This window comes from Dermochelys coriacea, chromosome 11 (assembly GCF_009764565.3).
Source record: "Dermochelys coriacea isolate rDerCor1 chromosome 11, rDerCor1.pri.v4, whole genome shotgun sequence".
Lineage (NCBI taxonomy): Eukaryota > Metazoa > Chordata > Testudines > Dermochelyidae > Dermochelys > Dermochelys coriacea.
In genome coordinates, this window is record NC_050078.2 from 19,207,641 (window position 1) to 19,226,874 (window position 19,234).

Below are 19,234 nucleotides of genomic sequence, written 5' to 3' on the forward strand. Positions count from 1 at the left end.
ACTCATGTGTGCTGATATTTTACTCTTGCGATCTGGTCACCCTAGGTGTAAAACCTCCTTCATCAGAGAATGTGGTTCTCTGATCTCGGTTTCCCTGTCATCCAGGGGAGTTTATACCCAACTCTCACTGAAGTTATGGGCATTATTTCCAAAACGCTCTCCATACACAGATGACAAAGCAGCTATTTATGTGGGACTATACGTGGAGAGGAAAATTATCAGTACTTCCCCCTCCTATACACCAAAAAAGTTGTTAAAAGCAGCCTGTATTTGCTAATCTATTAAATATAAAACTAGGCCAGGTGGTTATTTTAATATTAAAAGAAGAAGCTTTATATATGTTTAGTATTTAAGTTGTTTCACCCTTAAAGCATCATACTGTAGTTGGTACACGAATTCCATCATGACAAACACACATTTAAAAAAAGACAACTATTAAGTATCTAGAAACCAGTATAGTCTGCCATCTCAAAAGCCAGAGTCTATGAAGATATCGTTTTCAAGATGGTCAGAAGTTGATATAAAAATGTGAGTAGACTAACACATTTTCCTTTATTAGTGGTTCTGTTCTTAACTGTGCTTGCTAAAAATTCAGTGTCATAAGCTTGTGACGATGGAGCAAGGGCAGCAAGTATCACATTTATTCCCTGAATTTTGGGCAATACCCAAACTTCTGACCCAATGAATATTTTACTAGCCCAAGTCCTGGGGATCTAAAAGTCAAGTTTGTTTTTTAGCTTGTCAAGTTAATTTTTAATGTTTAACATTGATCATATTGGTACAGGCTCCAGAAGTGTGTGTTATTTGACTATAACTTTATGCTTATGTCTTACCTATCAGCGTCATAGGATGAGATGGCAGAAGCATAGTTTAAGTTGTATGCCAATATTGTGGTATAATGATTGAAACCAAAGAAATCAAATGTGCCTTTAATTCTCTGCTTTTCACTTTCAGTAAATTCTGGGAGTCTGCATTAAAAGGGAAAAACAAGAAAGATTAAAATTCAATTTAAAAGTCTGATGTAAGCATCGTAATACCAATTTTATTGACTGGAATACTGAGAGACTTGCCCAAAGTGAGACAGTGGCAGAAATGGAACTTGAACACAAGAATCTGCTCCAACCACTAGGACACACTCCTTCCTGAGCTGGCAACAGAACTTAAGCATTAACGTGCTACAGACACCAAACCACACCTTTTCCAGAGCATGCTAAGCAATTCTTCAAGACCAGATTTTATCAGCAAACATTCCTTTACCTTTTCAGAGGTAAATGATCAGAAATACTGAACAGCTCAAGTGCAAGCTCTGCCAGTTTCGCTACACCATGCTATGAAAGTGAAGAGATTCACCAGGTTGGCCAGGGTGTAGCCAGACTCTGGAAAAAGGGAAGGTAATCTGCAGCACAGAAGTTTGATGTTTCTCCCAACATCGCAGGATAAAGCTGTGATAGCAAAATGGAATCATGTACCATCTGGCCAGACTGATGCCTTTGAACTAAGTTTCTTGAGTCACCAGGCTTCAATTTTTCCCAGCTGATCAATATAACATATCACTTTTAAGAGCAGTTGAAAGCAACACTCAATGCATCTGAATAGGAGCATTACATCTTCCATTGCAGGGCATCATATGTACAATTTTGAGCTGCCTGTTTGTGTCATTATCCCAAAGAAGCTCTTGAAGAAAGTGATTTTCCCGAAGTTTGTTTGGTTTGCAAATGAGATGTGCAGAAATAGTTTTAACATTAAACCCAAAAGCAAAAGAACTTTCTAGGGCAATACAGCAACTCCTATAGATGTATTTAATTAAGATAATAAATTCATTTATCCCATATCCTCTCCATTCGCTCATTTACAGAATTAACAGATTGTATTTACATAGGCCATAAATCAAGTAGGTAAAATACTCAACACAAAACAGGTCAGACTTAATCCTGTGTACAGATGGTGAGCACTTTTTTATACAAGTTTATTTGGTGTTCTTGAATAATGGATTGAGCTACACCAGTGAATTGGTGCAAGCGGGAAGGGATTGACCATGACAAAGCTATCCTTCTTAAAGGAGACAAGATGGGTACATTAATATCTTTTGGTGAGAGACATAAGCTTTCAAGCCACAAAGAGCTCTTCTTTGGGTCTGGGAAAAGGTATTTGGAGCACCACAGCTAAATGCATGGTAGAGCAGATTGTTTAGCGTAAGTAGCTAGCACATATTCTAAGGGACCATTCTAGATAGAGTGACCAGTTAACACCACTGTAGTCATATAACAAAGAGAGAGGTTACAGAGTGTTAGGGGCATTCTTCACATCTTGGACAGCAAACAAACGAAAATGTTATTGCTAGAGTTAATTTTTAAACCACTGCTAGGTAACAACTAGACTATATAGTAGAGAAGATGTGAGTTACTACAGATTAGGAGACACTGCTGGGATCCCACCACTGCAGAACTAAGCAGGCTACCAAATGTTCCTTGTCTTAGCCAGGTTTATTTTAAAGGGAAAATGGTTCATATGATTTATCATCATAACCCTGAATCCCCATCCTTTATCCTCCCCATCCTTTCATAATAAATATGACACTCTGAAGGTAGTTTGCCTACTGAGTTTTACTGGCACTGCACCTGCCTTAGATATTGTTTGTCACTTGGAAATTTTTAGGTGGAGGCACCAGTCACTAATTTAGAATTGAACCCAAGGATCAGTTACAGTGAAGCCACTGATTTAACCACTGTAACACAATACCTCAGGAATAAGAGTCACTGCAAATTTATTGTAACTACTTCACCCAGCTTTAAAATAATCATGAATATTTACCAGTCCACACATCCTTACCAGGACAGTGGAACTTTGCAAGATGGAAGTTAACAAGACATGAGCAAATATATTCCCAGGCGCTTACCGTGATTTGCTGAGCCCTTGGGCCAGGCTGCGCTCCCGTATTCTCATTTTCATCACTTCATTGTAATCACCGTTTTTGAAAATGGGATGAGCAAACCAACCACCATAAAACTAAGCCAAGAAAATAAGAAAGAGGATGGGGGAGGGTTAAAATAACGCATCACCAACTGAATGCCATGCAAGAATGCCATGAACTAATATTCTATTAGCCAATGGCAAAATTTGTGCCGTACCATTTACTGGCAACTTAAAATGAATGAGCAAACAGAGACACAGGGAAGAGCGTTATGTTATCAGTAAGAACAACAAGGCTGTAGTGTTGTATTTCTATTTTGGCTCTTCTCTGCTGCTTACTGTATAATTGCTCTGCTACAGGGTGTTATCAAGGAGAGTATGGGTGTCCCTGGGAGACAAAAAAAATCTTAAGGAGGTTCTACACAATTAAAACTATTGGTATATGAAAAAGATATTGACAGCCTCAGTGTTAGGCTTGGTTCACTGCAACAATCTGCTAGAAAATGGTAAGGCAGCGATCCAGGTCAAGGCATCTCTGCATCATAGTAACTATGGGATTAGGAAAATGGGAGTGAGAAAGAGTAAAGGATGTATTGGTGAGATCTCCTGCGTACCTGCACATATCGCCTCGCAGCGTCAGTATCTTCCTGCTTGTGAGGGTTTCTTGGTTCAGCCCAGTCAGAGTTAATGGTAATGGAGATTAATCCTCCTTGTTTAGGACGGTAGGTTTCATTGTACAGATGCCAGACTTCAGCATGGGCCTTTATTAAGTTATGCCCTACTATGTAAGGAGCTTTACCTGGTCTAGAAAAGATTCCTGAAGAGAGAGCAATTCATGAGGTGAGACAGGGCTGCTCTCACAACCAAGCCTTTGTTTCGAGCAGAGTAACATATAAAGAACAACTAGAACTGCCAGTAAAAGAACAAACGCCATCTCATCTGGCACCGCAGGGGCCAAACTTCAGGGCAGAGGGGTCCAAAACAACACACACAGAGAATCTCTTTCCACAGGATTGAGGGAAACTCTTCCCTTCCTAGAGATCCATGATGTGAGGAAGCTACAGGTCTCACTCTCCCACGAGGGGATGATTTCAAGGATGTGATGCATATGCACTGCAGAGGTTCCATACCTCACATGCAGGTGTCTCCACAGGAGGTACTATATGGTCCTGTCTCTCTGGATAATTATATGGCCCTCAGTACTCTAGTATTAGGGTGACCAGATGTCCCAGTTTTATAAGGACAGTCCTGATATTCAAGGCTTTGTCTTATATAGGTACTTGTTACCCCCCCCACCTCCATCTCAATTTTTCACACTTGCTATCTGATCACCCTATCTAGTACTCACAAGAACCGATTTTATTCTTGCAATACCCCTATTAAGTAAAACTTTACAAACTCCAATTTTATAAAACCCGTGTGTTTTCTGCATACACATTTGATTGTCCACTAGTACTTCACATTGTCATTTCCCAATCTGATGTGTTGCAGAAGGAATATTTCATGAAAAGTTCTTTGGAAACTCCCAATATAAACTAACTCAATTTTTCAGCTAAGGAACTGAAGCAGAGACACATAAAAGTGATTTGCCCAAGAACACAAAGAAAGTCTGTGGTAGACCCAGGAATTGAACTTTTGAGTCCCAATCCAGTGCCTTAACCATAAGAGCATCCTTTGTCTCCTGAATAACCATGAAATTCCTTCTCACTCACACCAGAGAACACAGCTTAAAGACAGTAGCCATACCTGGAGCAGATGTGCCATAGCCATAGCCAAGATTTGCGATTATATAGGGTTCATTGAGGGTTAACCAAAATTTCACTTTATCTCCCAGCCTCTGGAAAAGTAACTCAGCATATTCTTTAAATCTCTGAACTATAGTTTCATTCTCCCACCCGCCAACATTCTGCAGGGCCTGTGGGAGGTCCCAGTGGTAAATAGTTACCTATGTAGAGAGAGTTACAAACATCACTAGCTACTTTTGAGATAACCACTGATTCACTCTCATTCATGAGGAAATGGACAAAAGGACATAACTTTACTTACAAAAGCCTGCATTTATCATCACATGACTATCGCTGACTGACAGGCAGTTACATTAATTGATTTGTATCATAAAGGGAGTCTCCCAAAGCCTGTATTGTGCACAGCTCAATACAGTGGTCACTAATATAACAAATACTACTACTCATTTCTTCTACAGTCTTTTCAGATACTGGGAAAAATCCAGCCCTGGAGATGCACTTATTTGTGCCAGGTTTGGATTTGATCCTTAATGTAGTTAATAGTCACAATAGCCCAGTGATGGACCCAAGTGGATGACTATACCAGTTTTGGAACTGTCAAAATAAGCTAATTAGAATCTGGTACCTCCCCTCCCCTCCCCGCACCTGCCCAATACAAGACTGTGAATTGATAGCCTTATAAAATTTAGGGATTTAAAAAAAAACAAAAAAACAAAAAAAAACACCAAGTTTCCCTGAGTATCAAGCATCTCTTCTCAGCCCCACTTTTCACACCACAAGGATTGCAGCTGGAAAAAACACAATATATGGTTTCTCTTTACCCTTTTAAAGAAAATTCCTATTTTTTGCTAGGCTGAGACATTCACGTGCTTAACGATTGAAGGGGAAAATAAACTTTGATTCCGTTATTTACAAAGATAGGCCAATCCTGCAAGACTTCTGAACAACCTCAACTCCCCCTGAAGTCCATAAAAATTGAGCGAGTTCAGCAACTCTTAGGACCGGGACTCAGGGACGATTGCACATGGCAATTTGAGAGAATGAAAAATTTTATTTTTGGTATCAAACGGTTATTAACAGCTTTTTATGGGATTCACAGTCCAAGCATCATTATTTGCTGCAGTGAAGACTGAAGTTAGGTATTGGGTACAATTTTCTAACTAAAAGGGTAATTAAGAACTGGAATAGGTAACCTAGGGAATCCCCCACACACTCCAGGTTTTTAAGAAAAAGTGAGAGAAAACAGCTATCATGGTGGCCTGAGTGGGAGGCTGGACAAGATGACCTCTTGAGGTGACTTCAGCAAATAGAATCATAAAAATGTAGGGCTGGAAAGTCTGTACTGTCATACAAGTGTAAAGTCATATGCATAAAAAAGCCCAATATGGCTGAAAAAAACTGAAAAATTAGATTGTAACAGACCGCAAATACCAACGATGATTGAACCTGGTAATATCCTAAAAAAAAAACAAAAAAAACCCAACAAAAAACGACCTCTCAACCATGCTCATAGCTGTGTCCATTGCTTCACACTGACAACAGACATTCTATGCTTCAAAAGGACACACGCAGGCAGTGACAATCCTGAAATCTTATTATATATAGATGTTTACCTGAGGTTTAATATTAGATGCAAGGAGAGCATTAATAAGCCTCTCATAGTAGTTTAATCCAGCTTCGTTAACATGCTTTGTAGTTCCATCTGGGAGAACACGGGGCCAGGAGATTGAAAAGCGATAGTGAGACACTTGGAGAGCTTTCAGACTAGCCAAGTCCTTCTCGAGCTTGTGGTAGCTGTCACAAGCTACATCTGCATTTTCATCATTGCTAATTTTCAAGGGAGTATGAGCAAACTGGTCCCAAATGCTAAGTCCTTTTCCATCTGCTCTCCAGGCTCCTTCAATCTATAATTATATAAAAAGTCATCTCCTGATTTTGAAGTTAAATCCCCATTTTAGGACATACTTATTCTTAAGTGTCTTTGTGTTCCCCCATCTGATATTAGCTATTATAAGTTCCTCCAATTTTACTATATCCCAATTTTATGAAAGCTTTGAGTGTCCTCTGAAAATAATCCATTGTTCACTGATAATACACAGATGGCATTATGATCTCCTAACCTGATATGCTGAGGTTGCTACGCTCCATGAAAAATTCTTTGGAAATTCCCCATATAAAAATTCATCCTCTTTTGGTAATGGGATCCCGTTGTTACGTATGACTTCAGCATAGTACACAGCAGAGCGTTTGGGGGTCCTGGGCCTGTTTGGATTTTCAAAATCAACTTGGTGCAGTCCAAACCTGACGCTGTAACCATGCAACCATTCAAAGTTGTCCATGAGAGACCAAGCAACGTATCCTCGAAGATTAACGCCATCCAACTTGTAGGCTGAAAAAGATTTTAAAAAACAGCAACAAAAACAGTTGCTTGGACAACATATGTGATAGAACAGTATCAGTGAAGTATCCTAATATAAACTATAATGTATTGCAAAGGATTCACGTGTGAACACGAACACTAGATGAATCATACACCCCTTCAGGAAGTGGGATTAGAAGCCTCGTCTTTGAGCTAAAGGAGACCTTCCTTAGCTAGAAGCTTTAGAACCCCTTTCTATTTGAATGGGCCAGTACCTAGAGGACACTAGCACATACACAAAGTCAGTACATTACAGCCTGTTTACCAATTGGCATTATCAGAAGATAATGAAGGTTCCAGTGTCTTTTCTGTTTGTTCTAGTTTAGGGATGGGAGGAAAAAAAGACCAGACCCTGAATTTGAACACCCCTAAACTTTCTCTCAAAGTCCAGAGCTGAGAGTCATGGCGTAGGGTCATCTCTAGGTTAGTTACTTCAGTTAAAATCATCATCAACTCCCCTTTTCCCCATTAAGGCCTGTGCATAGAAAAATCAAGGCTCCATGCCCCAGATCCTCAAGGCTGCACTAAATGATGCCTAGCTGCAGCAATTCAGCATTTTTTAGACAATTCCCCTTCTCCTCTGACACACTTACACCATGGGGTCTGCGGAGGTACAGGCTGGTTTTTTCACACCTGGAGATTCCCCCAAACCATGGGAATCCCCAACATGCTGTTTAAGCAAAAAGAAAAGGAGTACTTGTGGCACCTTAGAGACTAACAAATTTATTTGAGCATAAGCTTTCGTGAGCTACAGCTCACTTCATCGGAGCTGTAGCTCACGAAAGCTTATGCTCAAATAAATTTGTTAGTCTCTAAGGTGCCACAAGTACTCCTTTTCTTTTTGCGAATACAGACTAACACGGCTGCTACTCTGAAACCTGTCATGCTGTTTAAGCTATCTTTGCAGCTGATGGAATGGACAATAGCAGTGAAAGCTTCCTAATTCAGAACCACCACTGGATGGTAATTGCTAGCTATTTGAGTCTGACTCAATATATCCATCCGAGAAGCATCAGCCAGCATGGCATAAGAGAAGGGAAAGAAGGGTAAATGAACAAGAAGGGAAGGTGAGCATAGAGGAGCTAAGAAAGCTCGATTTTTGTTTTGTAAAACTATTTCAAGGGTGACCTCTAATTTAGACTTGGCAAGCTGCACATCTCACTCTAAGCACCTTCAGTTACTCGTGTGTTAGGGAAGACAAGGGATGCTTATCTTTCAAAAGACATTCCTCACTGGGAGAAAAAGCAGACCTGGAGCCCATGATGGTGGAAATCTTTCATCATCATGCTAGCACTACTGTAAATAACCCCAATACCTTTCAGAGCTTCATCGATGTAGGTTTTGTAGTAAAATATCCGGTTAGTGTCATCAATGTCAGATTTGGTCTGTATTCCCACCCCATTTTCAGTTATGTAAATTGGGGGATTGCCATACTCCTCTTTAATCCAATTCAGCAGCCTCCTGAGACCCCAGGCTACAGCTCTCATTCCTGTAATTGCTGAGGTAGGCCAGGATGAATCAACCTCCTCCAGTCGCTCCTGGTCATCCTCATAAGAGAATGGTTTCAGCCTGGTGGTCTTATGCTTTATAATTTTGGAGGTGTAGGTGTTGAAACAGAAGACATCAGCTGTGCCCCTGATGTATTCTCTCTCCTCTGCTGTGAAAGCAGGCAGACGAGAGGATGGCAAGTTCTGTAGCTCACTCCTGTTCCCTACTGTCCATTTCATGGCCTCTGGGTAGTCCCCATTTTTGAAAATTGGGTGTGCGAACCACCCTAGATTAAACTGCAGATAGCGATCTGCTGCTTCCACATCTCTGGGATCATCCAGCGTCTTTGGTTCAACCCACTCAGTACTGAGGCTCAAAGAAATAAGCCCTTTCTGACTGACTCTGTATTTACGGTCATATGTATGATAAACCCTGGCATGAGCTTTTAGTAATGTGTGTGTAATCTTATAGGGAGTATAACCTGGATTATCCTTCACATTTGGTGGAAGCTCTCCTAACCCATATCCAGCCCATGCAATGACAAAGGGTTCATTAAAGGTCATCCAAAATTTTACTCTGTCTCCAAAAGTCTGGAAACAGAAGTCTGCGAAACTATCAAAAAGTTCAATCAATAAATCGTTCTCCCAGCCACCAATGTCCTGGAGAGCCTGAGGCAGATCCCAGTGGTGCAGAGTGACCATAGGAGTGATATTTCTTGCAGTCAAACCACTGATAAGTCGGTTGTAATAATCAACCCCGTGGCTATTTATGGAATCATTTCTTCCACTAGGAAAAATGCGAGGCCAAGACAGAGAGAAGCGATAGCTCTTTACCCTTAAAGCTGTCAGTATGTAAAGATCTGCAGCTAGTTTGTTGTAGCTATCACAAGCTATATCTCCAGTCTCATTATTTTTTATGTTCCCTGGGATGTGGGTGAAGTTATCCCAAATGCTAGGCCCTTTGCCATCCTCATCCCAACCTCCTTCAATCTGGTAGGCAGAGGAGGACACCCCCCATTTAAAGTCATCTGGGAAGGTTCCATAGAAGTACATGTCCCTTTCAAACTTAATTTGGGGTGAGAATTTTTCCCATACAACCTTTGCCTTTGAAGGTACGTCAGATGCTGGTAAACTAAGTAACCTTGGTGGAGGGGGTGAATCACATCTCAGTGACTGAAAAGATCTGTCCATGACTTCTTTGGGGAAACCATTCTTTTCAATAACACTGGAGAAGAAATATGCTGACTCCTTTGGTGTCCTTTGTCTGTTGCCATCTTCAAAATTCACGTGATGTAGTCCGAATAGTTGACTATAACCCATTGGGCCTTCAAAGCCATCAATCAGGGATCGGGCAATATATGTCTGAACATCAACTGCATCTAGCCTTATAGCTGTTAAAATAAAATAAAATAAAAAAGAGAAATACGTTAGACTTTGAATATTTTTCTGGACAATAAGCAATATTACACAAAGGAACAAACAAGGATAACAGTGACACACCCAAGGATGCACCATGAGGCTAAAGACCAAAACCTCTCATGTATCTGAGACCACCAGTAACCATAACACATTGTAATTAATCTCTGTACTGTGCAGATATATATCAGTGTTGTCATCTATGTCAACATATATTGCGTGGAGGACAGAATCTAGGATCTTTTGACTCCAAAACACCTGGCCCATGTGCCACCTGGCAGTTCTGTTCTGTTCTGTAACAGGACTTCTTTTCTCTATAAACCAACCACTAGGAGGCAGTGATAAATGTATCACTATCCTGTATTTTTATTACACGTAGAGCGTGATGATTTTTTCATGTTGTTCCTAGAAATTAAAAATATTAAAGTTTTAAAAAATATTTTGTTTTGATTTTTTTTTTAATTTGAGATGCACTTGCTCAAAGAAAAGAAACTATGTTAATATTGTGAATACGTTTCCCCTAGGTCTTTTCCTTGTTTATTTAAGAAAAAAAACTCAAGTCTCCCTGGCTAAGTGTTTCCAGGGCTGTAATCTATAACTTGTTTATCACTGAAAACAATGATTGATAAGGCACAATTTGTTGTACTTACAAGAGGTGGGAGGGAGAAAATTCAAATTAGTTTTCTATGTGCATAGATTTAGATAGTTTCAAAACTCAAGCTATAAGATGGCCCAACAACCTAGTCATGGTGAGCTGTGCTACCATGTGGGAGATTTTCAAAGGCACAAGAGGCTCTTTGGTGCCTAACTCCCTTCACAAATCAATGGGAATGAAGTCCCTAAGGACTATTTGTTCCTTTCAAACCCTCACTTTTTATTCCTTCTTCTCGCCTCTTGCTTCCTAAGCCAACATGCTTATATTTTGAAGGTCAGGTGTCTAACCACTGCAAGTATACAGCTCTCTTATGGACCTGCTACTATATTTAGATAGAACTGTTATGTAAATTCAGTGCTGATTGAACTTTCCTGAAGAAAGAAGTCCTCTAATTAGCCATAGAACATGTATAGTAGGGGCAGCAGTGCCAGCTTCCTCACCTTGCCCTACCAAGGTGCATCCACCTACAACCAGAAGGGAATCTCTGCTCAGATCAGAGGGTAGTTCACTTGCCTTGTGCATTCAGTCCTCAACCTTTTTATGGAGGTTACCAACATGGATGCTAAATACTGTAAATCATGCAAGTGGTTATCATGACACCTACATACTGGTAACTGGACCAACATTTTATGTAGGTCACCGTCGCAGTTATCAGAGGACAACTTTCAGTCGTTATTGTAAATTGGGGATAATGATACTGAGCTGCTTTGTAAAGCACTTTACACCCCCCCCCCCACACACACTTTTGTGAATGATGTTTTCATACTCCAGGCAGGGATATACCAGTCTTCTGCACTTAGGCCCTGATCCTGCAAGGAGATCCAGTCTGGTGGATTCAGACGCTTGGTACCACATTAACTTCAGTATGGCTTTGTATGGGGACAAGGGTTTTCCCACAGAGCTCATTGTAGGTTTGGGCCCAAGGTTGTCTGCCTTACATAGTATGCACATAGAGAGATAAGGTGGGTGAGGTAATATCTATTATTAGACCAATTTCTGTTGGTGAAAGAAGTTTGAGTTTATACAGAGCTCTTCTTCGGGTCCGAGAAACCTATTCAGACATGGTCTGTGGGATCAAGTCACATCTAGTGGCTGCAGTTGGAAGAGGATGTAGCTTTAATGGTACCACACAAATGGGAATGTTCACTGGTTGTCACAAGTTAAAATGAAAACACTGACCCAATTAAAGAACATTTCACCCAGAGGCAGGCAAACTTTTTGGCCTGAAGGGTATGGAGGGCTGGTTAGGGGAGGCTGTGTCTTCCCAAACAGCCAGGCCCCTGCCTCTTATCTGACCCCCCCCCCACTTCTCACCCCCTGATGGCTCCCCCGGGACTCCTGCCCCATCCAACCCCCCATCCCCTGATGGCCCCCCCAGGATTCCTACCCCATCCACCACCCCCAGTCCCGACTGCCCCCTGCCACCCCATCCAACCCCTCTTCTCCTTCCTGACTGCCCCGCCCGGCAGTGTGGTGCACTGAGGCTGCGGGAGAGGGACGGGGCAGCAGGGGAGGGGCCGGGGGTGAGCCTCCTGGGCCAGAAGCTCAGGGGCCGGGCAGGAGGGTCACATGGGCCACCGTAGTTTGCCCACCTCTGATTCAACCATTTAAAAACAAATACTGCATACCTTTCAGAGCCTCGTTGATGTACAGCCTGAAATAATCCATTCTCTTTGTGTCATTAATAACATCCCCTCCATCTTCTGTGGGCACACCATTCCCTGCTATGTAAATTGGGATCCTAGTCCCTGTATATTCCTGGGAAACAAACTTCAACAGCCTTCTCAGCCCCCAAGGGACCACTCTGATCCAAGATGAAGCAGTCTGTGGCCAAGAAGGATCAACATGTTGGGAAAAATTCACAATATTCTCATAGTCTGGAAGACAAGTGTCATTAGCCGCAGTGCTGATCAGTCTGGAAGTGTAATGAGAAAGACCAAAGAAATCTGCAGTTCCTTTCACTATGGACTTCTCTTCCTCACTAAATGAAGGGAGGATGGCAACTGGGGTAGAGCACTGCTGGTTCTTTTGTTGGATCTGGGACTTCAGGATATCTGGGTAGTCTCCATTAACAAATATAGGGTGAGCAAACCAGCCTAGCATGAAATGCATGTAGCGCTCAGCTGCCTTCACATCCTCAGAACTTGTTGGGGTCTTGGGTTCAGCCCAGTCTGAATTCAGCACTATTCCCACCTTACCATGCTGTTGGGAACGATATCGGTCATCATATAAGTGCCAGGCTTTTGCATGCGCCTTAATAATTGAGTGAGCCACCTTGGGAGAAAAGAAGACGGGAAGTGTGTCACAGCATTGCACACGGGTTTGTAGCCAGCAGTTTAAGAACTTTTAAACATGAAGTGTATACATACACATATTATATATTAAACATTCCTATCCAACACAAAACCCCAGTCAAGTTCATAGAAAGTGCTACATAAAACTAGTTTGAATCAAATGAAGAAAGAAATCTCTCCTGCCACCTTAGCCCCAAATGCAGATACAAGCTTTGAGGTTTGAAGAAGTTCAGTCAACCTATTTCATAGCTGTGACAAGAAATGTTAAGAAGCTGCCACATTCCAACCCAGATACACCTTCAATTCAGTTGCAAGTGGAGTTTTCTCTCTATGTATAGGCCACTGCACGTGGCAAACACATGGCAGGATATAGTACTTGTCCTGAATGTCTCGCAATCTAAGGTTGTTTTTTTCAAATTGGACTCCCATTGAAATCCAACTTCCTTTGGCCTCTTTGAAAATCCCAGCCTAAAATGATGTGACAAGAAGGGCTTTGGGAGGAGAGGGATACAATCAAATACATTAATTCTCTTAGTTTTGCTACAATTAAGTATTAACCTTTTATTTGCCCATCAATCTAGCCCTTGCTAATTAGCGGATTTCTTATAAATGTTGCATGACAGATATGTCTTGATGAGAGCGCACTGGCCTTACATACAGATCATTTGAGATTTCCCCACCACCAGGTCACTGAATCAACACAAACCAGAATGTAATCAAAGAAAAAGCACAACTACAATAGCCCCAAGAATGCAAGCTCCTCTTTGTGGGTACCTTATAAGATGCTACTCCTGGATCAGTGATTCCTGGGGGATGCTGTCCAGTGCCATAGCCAGCGTAGCTAATGACCCAAGGTTCATGGAAGGTAACCCAAAATTTAACCCGATCCCCAAAGGTAGCAAAGCAGAAGTCTGCATAGTCTGCAAAAGTATTAATAATGCTCTCATTCTGCCATCCACCGAGATCTTGCAGTGCTTGTGGGAGGTCCCAGTGGAACAAGGTCACCATGGGCTCAATATTAGAGTCCAGTAAGCTATTTATCAATTTGTTGTAGTAATTTACACCTTGGAGGCTGAAGCTGTTTCTAATGCCAGTGGGAAAAATCCTGGGCCAGGATATAGAAAACTTGTACAGCTTCGACTGAAGACCCCTGAGCAGATAAACATCATAGTCAGTTTTGTGGTAACTGTCACATGCCACATTTGCGGTCTGATTCATGTGGACATGACCTTGGTGCCCAAACCAGTCCCAAATACTCTCTCCTTTTCCATCCTCGGCCCAGCCTCCTTCAACATTAAAGGAACCAGTGGATGTACCCCAGAGGAAACCACTTGGGAAAACATCATGCAAAAAAGTGTCTCTCTCCAATTCGGACTGGTTAGCAAAAGTTTCCCAAACTGTTTGATAAGAGGAGAGAGGAGCAACAGCAGCAGCCTGGCCCTCTTGTAGTCTTTTTTGGATAGTCGTATTAGCTACATGGGGTCTAGGAATTAAAAAAAAAAAAAAAAGTTAAAATAGTCATGATTGGTGGCATTATTACGGACTATAAGGCTAATAAATAGTCATTCATTTCTTTTTCAGGTCAAACATACTATCTACATTGTGGTATCTTAATGCTCCAATCAATCCAGTGGTCAATTGTCTGTCACTCCTGGTGTACAATTGACTAACTCTGCCGACTTGCACAGGCGACATTTCTAAGCTAGCATTTTGAGTGCATATGTCCTGTCTGACTACACCCGAGTCAAAGATGAAGACAAAACCTTTGTGGCGCATATTAACTCCATGAACACTGCACTCACTAACTATGTGGATCATGAAACTCACAAGGGCAAAATTTGTAATGTGAAGCACTTACAGTAATGAATGATGCTACTGCAGTTCTCAAAGGCCCCCTGTACAGAGCCAGCTACTATATACACTTGTGTATAATCCAACTACCCTCACATGAATGGCAATGCCTTTTTGAAGATGTTTTATTGTAAGATGTAGCGATGAGGTCAGGTTCTACAGGATTACAAGATACTCTGTTGGTCCTGATGCAATCTCGATGGATGAAGAAGAAAGAAATTCAGAGCATTTCTAGTTAAAAAGAAACTGCATTTAAAGATGATTTGACACGGCATGTTTATTAAAGGCTTTAGGACACCATCTGTCTAGTACACTGTCTTCTACAGGACATGAGAGTTTACAAGACTTCACTTAAGGAACAAAAACTGTGTACCTAATTTTATGAACTGATGAGTAGTTTAAGAATTCATTAACATCATATCCCATTGCCAATGCCTTGTCTTGATTAATGGCTGAAAGACAAGAAGAGAAAAACAACTCAGTTGCAAGAAAACGAGGCTAATATCAGAAGTCAGTTCCCCATGATATGTACCTGATAAATGCTTGTGTACGTATAGATTTGTCTAAATGCTAACTAGCTACAATAAAAGCCTCTCCCTTAGCTACTTTGTATTGTTATCCCATTCTCATTTTTTGTAGCTTCTTTTATTCTCACCTTTTACCTAAACAGTAAAACTAGTGATTATCTTTGGCTTTATGGCAAGCACTCAAGTTTATGGTAAGGAGAACACTTTCAGGCAGGCAATTTCAGGATTGCTTTGGGAGAGTGAGAATAGTGATCCTTGTTTTGTACAATTTGGTAAAACAGCAGCAGTTACATTCCCCTCTGAGTCCTCCCTCCTCCCGCACCTTGGCAATTTTAATGAAACTCTAGTAGATGTATGTGCAACTCAGCCAAATGACTGTTGGCATAGCCCTCCAGGCTGGCAGTTAGTCAGGTATGTGGGAGAGGTTCTGGAGGAGTAATGCTCTGTCTGCGAAGAGGCACAGGCTGGCAGTTAATCATGGAAGTGGTGGGTGTGGAAGGTTCTAGATTCCACCGGAAGGCAGCTTACCAAGCTGCTCCATTTTCCAGGCAGCTCTAAGAAACCTTAAACCGATGACTTGTGGGAGCGTGTTTTGTGCTGAAAGATTTGTGCGAATGACGAATGAGAGATGTGTCAAAGAGATTTAAAGAAAATGACCACACATTTCATCAGGAGAAATCATATACATAAGCTCGTGGTTTGAAATCCAGTCTGTTAAAAACTGCCTCTCCCAATACTACCTGCTTGGGAAGATTATATTCAGAATCCCCGAAACATTAACTTTATTGTTTAGATCAGATGCTCAATCAAAATGTGGCCATAATTATTACTTCTTGTTTAGTGGAGACTAAAGGAACCAACCAAAATCAGGGCCCCATTGTACAAGGTATTGTACAAACAGTAAGACAATTTAGGCAGACAAAACAGATAAAAGATGGGAAGAAGGAAATGTTAAGTTGCATTTGACGAATGGGGAACAGAGGCATTACAATTAAGCAACTTGCCCTATATCTTGCAGGAAGTTTCTGGCAGAGTTGGAAGCTGAATCCTTCCTTCTGAACATGTCACTTACCCTGGAAAATGCTAGCTACTGGTATAAATGGATTCTCTTTCATGGAGCTACATTCACGAAGTTTTAAACCAAAGAGTAAAATGTTTGTATTCTCCTTGATAGTCTGTAAAACAAAAAATGGCATCAAGCTGTATGAAGGAGATAAGCAAAGGCACAAGCTTGGCATTTATTATTTTCAACATGGGATATAAAACCTGATAGAATGCCTACAAAATTGTCAGGGATGAGAATGTTTAAAGGCAGATTAACACAATCAAGAGGGGGGTGAAAATAATTTGCATTGCTTGTACCACAAAAAATATGTACATATATACACACCCTTATATGCAGCCTATTCAATATTAACCCTTGGGTATTCACTTTGAGAACTGGCTTGTTTCCTGGAAGGTCTCCAGGTGGTACTGTGGGGTGGAACATATATAGCCAGAGGAATGAGGGGATCAGGGCATTTCTGCCAAACCACATGGCAGACTTGCCCAATTTCCTGTTGCTGCTGGGCTCTGCATTCAGCTTCATGCTAAGCAGTAGATGTGGCAGTAAAGCAAGATGCTCAGAGCAGCAGTAGTGTCTATGGCCAAGGCAGACCTGACAGAGACAAAAGTGGCTCAGTGCTCAAGAGGTCGCTAGTCAGGGAATATAAGGCTCATTTGCCTGCTTGGGGGGTGGAAACCTCTTAGTGCCTGGGAGAGTGGAGGTGAAAGGCTCAAGGGATTGAAGGAAGGCATGTGGGACAAGGGAAGGAATTGAGAGGTGAGATATTTGGCACCAGTCTCCATCCCTGCTTTTGAGGAGGACTGGTCAAAAAGGGCTAAATGAAAAAAAAAGAAAACTTATTTTCAAAACACTGAAGTTTTGGGGTGTGGGTGTGATTTTTCATCAAAAAAACAAAAAACAAAAAAAAGCTCTTAGCTGAGAAATTGTTTCAACAACCAACAACGTTTGCTCGGTCTAGCTGCAAGGGTTAACTGGAGGAAGTGTCAAGTGGCCAGGGGACTACAGAATCCTGTCTTCTGTTCTTGGCTCTCTAACTCATTTGCTGGATACACATACAGCTACTGCATTTACTGGTGTAATTCACTACTTGCGGCAGAATTGATAGGTGCACTAATAGAGAGAGACCTTTGGTACTTTTATCACTGTGTCATCTAACGTTATTGTGAGCCATCTCCTTGCTAATGTTTCCATCATTGCTATCACAAGTGAACAATTACACATACAAAGCTTGCTAGGGAAGTTGTAAGGCCAGAGATAGAATAAAACAGGGCCTCTGTATGTAAAATTGAGGCAAAACTCCTTGCCTACCTAACAAGGATGCTGCAAAAATTTGTGAATTTGAGTTTTAAAAGCCTTGGATAAAAGGAGGTATGTAATTTCAGTTGCTCAGTGATCGCTGCCAAAACTGTGCATTTTCAGAGCTTTCGGACACCTGCTGTAAGTTAGAAAAGCAGTAGCGACACGCCACTGAGCAACACAAAACCAGCTGTTTCCTGGTCTGGCTGTTGTCTGATCTGTGATGACAAAACAGAACCATTTAGCTATGCTTCAGTGACAGTGTGGATTTCCCCAGCTTTGTGTGACTTGTACAGTCAATGTCTGTGGATTTCTCAAAACAATGGGCATCTTTTAAACCTGTTTTGTGTTTTGCATAGACGATGCACAGGCAGCTTCCCTTCGCTCTCTCTCTCTCTCTCTTTCTAAGGCAGCCATCACTATAATATCTGGGTGCTCAGTGAAGAACAACTGTCATGTGTTTAAGGCACAGGATTAGGAGGAACTAGGAGGCTTGAATTGTCTCCCTTGCTCTGCTGCTCATCTGTTGAGACCTTGAACAAGATGCACAACTTCTGTGCCCACAACAGCAAAAAAAAAAAAGGGGGAATAATGTGTGACAGACTGACAATATCCTGGACAAAATTGGTGGAACTAAACGTAAATCAGTTATGTTTATCTTAACATCTTTGGAGTTCATTATATTAAAAATGCAATTTTTTATGTGTTGGCGATTGTATACAACCCCGATAGGAGGAGGAGGAGTGCTAATGACATTTTTCCAGTTATCCGCTCTTTGAAGCCACCCTCTGGAGAAGTACATATAGGCTGGTTCAAACTGGATTCTACAGGAACTAACAGACAAAGAAAGGAGATCTATGGAGGTCCCCAATCCTTCAGGAAGGGTTAGAAGGACAGGATTTACTGAGGTCCCATAAGACTGGGCATTAGTTTTGAGCCGAGGCTATTATGAACTTGTGACCTCTTTGAGGGGTTTGAAAGACTTATCACCTGTCAGAGCCCAGAGTGATCTCTGGCAGTCTTATTAGCATGCATGCAGGTTCTTTTACTGCTTTAATGTGTTTTATTTGTAGTGCTTTTACCTTAAGAATAAAATTTGCAGCACTTCCTATGCAGGCCTCTTATAACTGTTGGCAATTACAGTGTGTGTCATCTCTGAGGGAAGAAGCAAAGCAGGTCTGCTTAAGCAGCTTGTCTTTTGCTAGTGAAGTCACAGTACAATCAGAGAGCTATGCAGACTGGAAACATCCCAGTCAGGAGAGAGAGAGAGAGAGAGAGAGAGAGAGAGAGAGAGAGAGAGAGAGAGAGAGAGAGAGAGAGAGAGAGAAACACACCAGTCCCCATCCAAGCAACGCAACAGCTACTGGGCCAGAAGCCTGACAGTGGTGCCCTTGCTGGACCACTAAATATAGATGCAGTTTTCCTCAGTTGTGACAACATGCACCGAGCTCACAGAGGATTTAAGAGGGCAAATACATTGTAAATTACTTTGAGTTCCTCATATGGAAATGGCATTAGCTGTAAAATTAATTGTTTCTAATTGCTTAGTCTTTTTAAAGACATTACAC

The 19,234-nt window shown here is 41.5% G+C and overlaps 1 protein-coding gene across 1 annotated transcript in view; it reads right to left on the bottom strand.

Annotated features, from left to right (window-relative positions):
- The window catches only part of LCT (lactase), a 32,243-nt gene that overhangs the window by 5,931 nt on the left and 7,078 nt on the right, over positions 1-19,234 (bottom strand). Inside the window, exons 4-14 of the mRNA XM_038421263.2 lie at positions 16,377-16,479; positions 15,151-15,229; positions 13,701-14,409; positions 12,261-12,906; positions 8,390-9,952; positions 6,776-7,044; positions 6,269-6,559; positions 4,657-4,855; positions 3,525-3,727; positions 2,897-3,006; positions 834-968 (exon numbers count right to left, since the gene is read on the bottom strand). Of these exons, the coding sequence (XP_038277191.1) occupies positions 834-968; positions 2,897-3,006; positions 3,525-3,727; positions 4,657-4,855; positions 6,269-6,559; positions 6,776-7,044; positions 8,390-9,952; positions 12,261-12,906; positions 13,701-14,409; positions 15,151-15,229; positions 16,377-16,479 (4,307 nt within the window). The remainder of the gene's footprint in view (positions 1-833; positions 969-2,896; positions 3,007-3,524; positions 3,728-4,656; positions 4,856-6,268; positions 6,560-6,775; positions 7,045-8,389; positions 9,953-12,260; positions 12,907-13,700; positions 14,410-15,150; positions 15,230-16,376; positions 16,480-19,234) is intronic.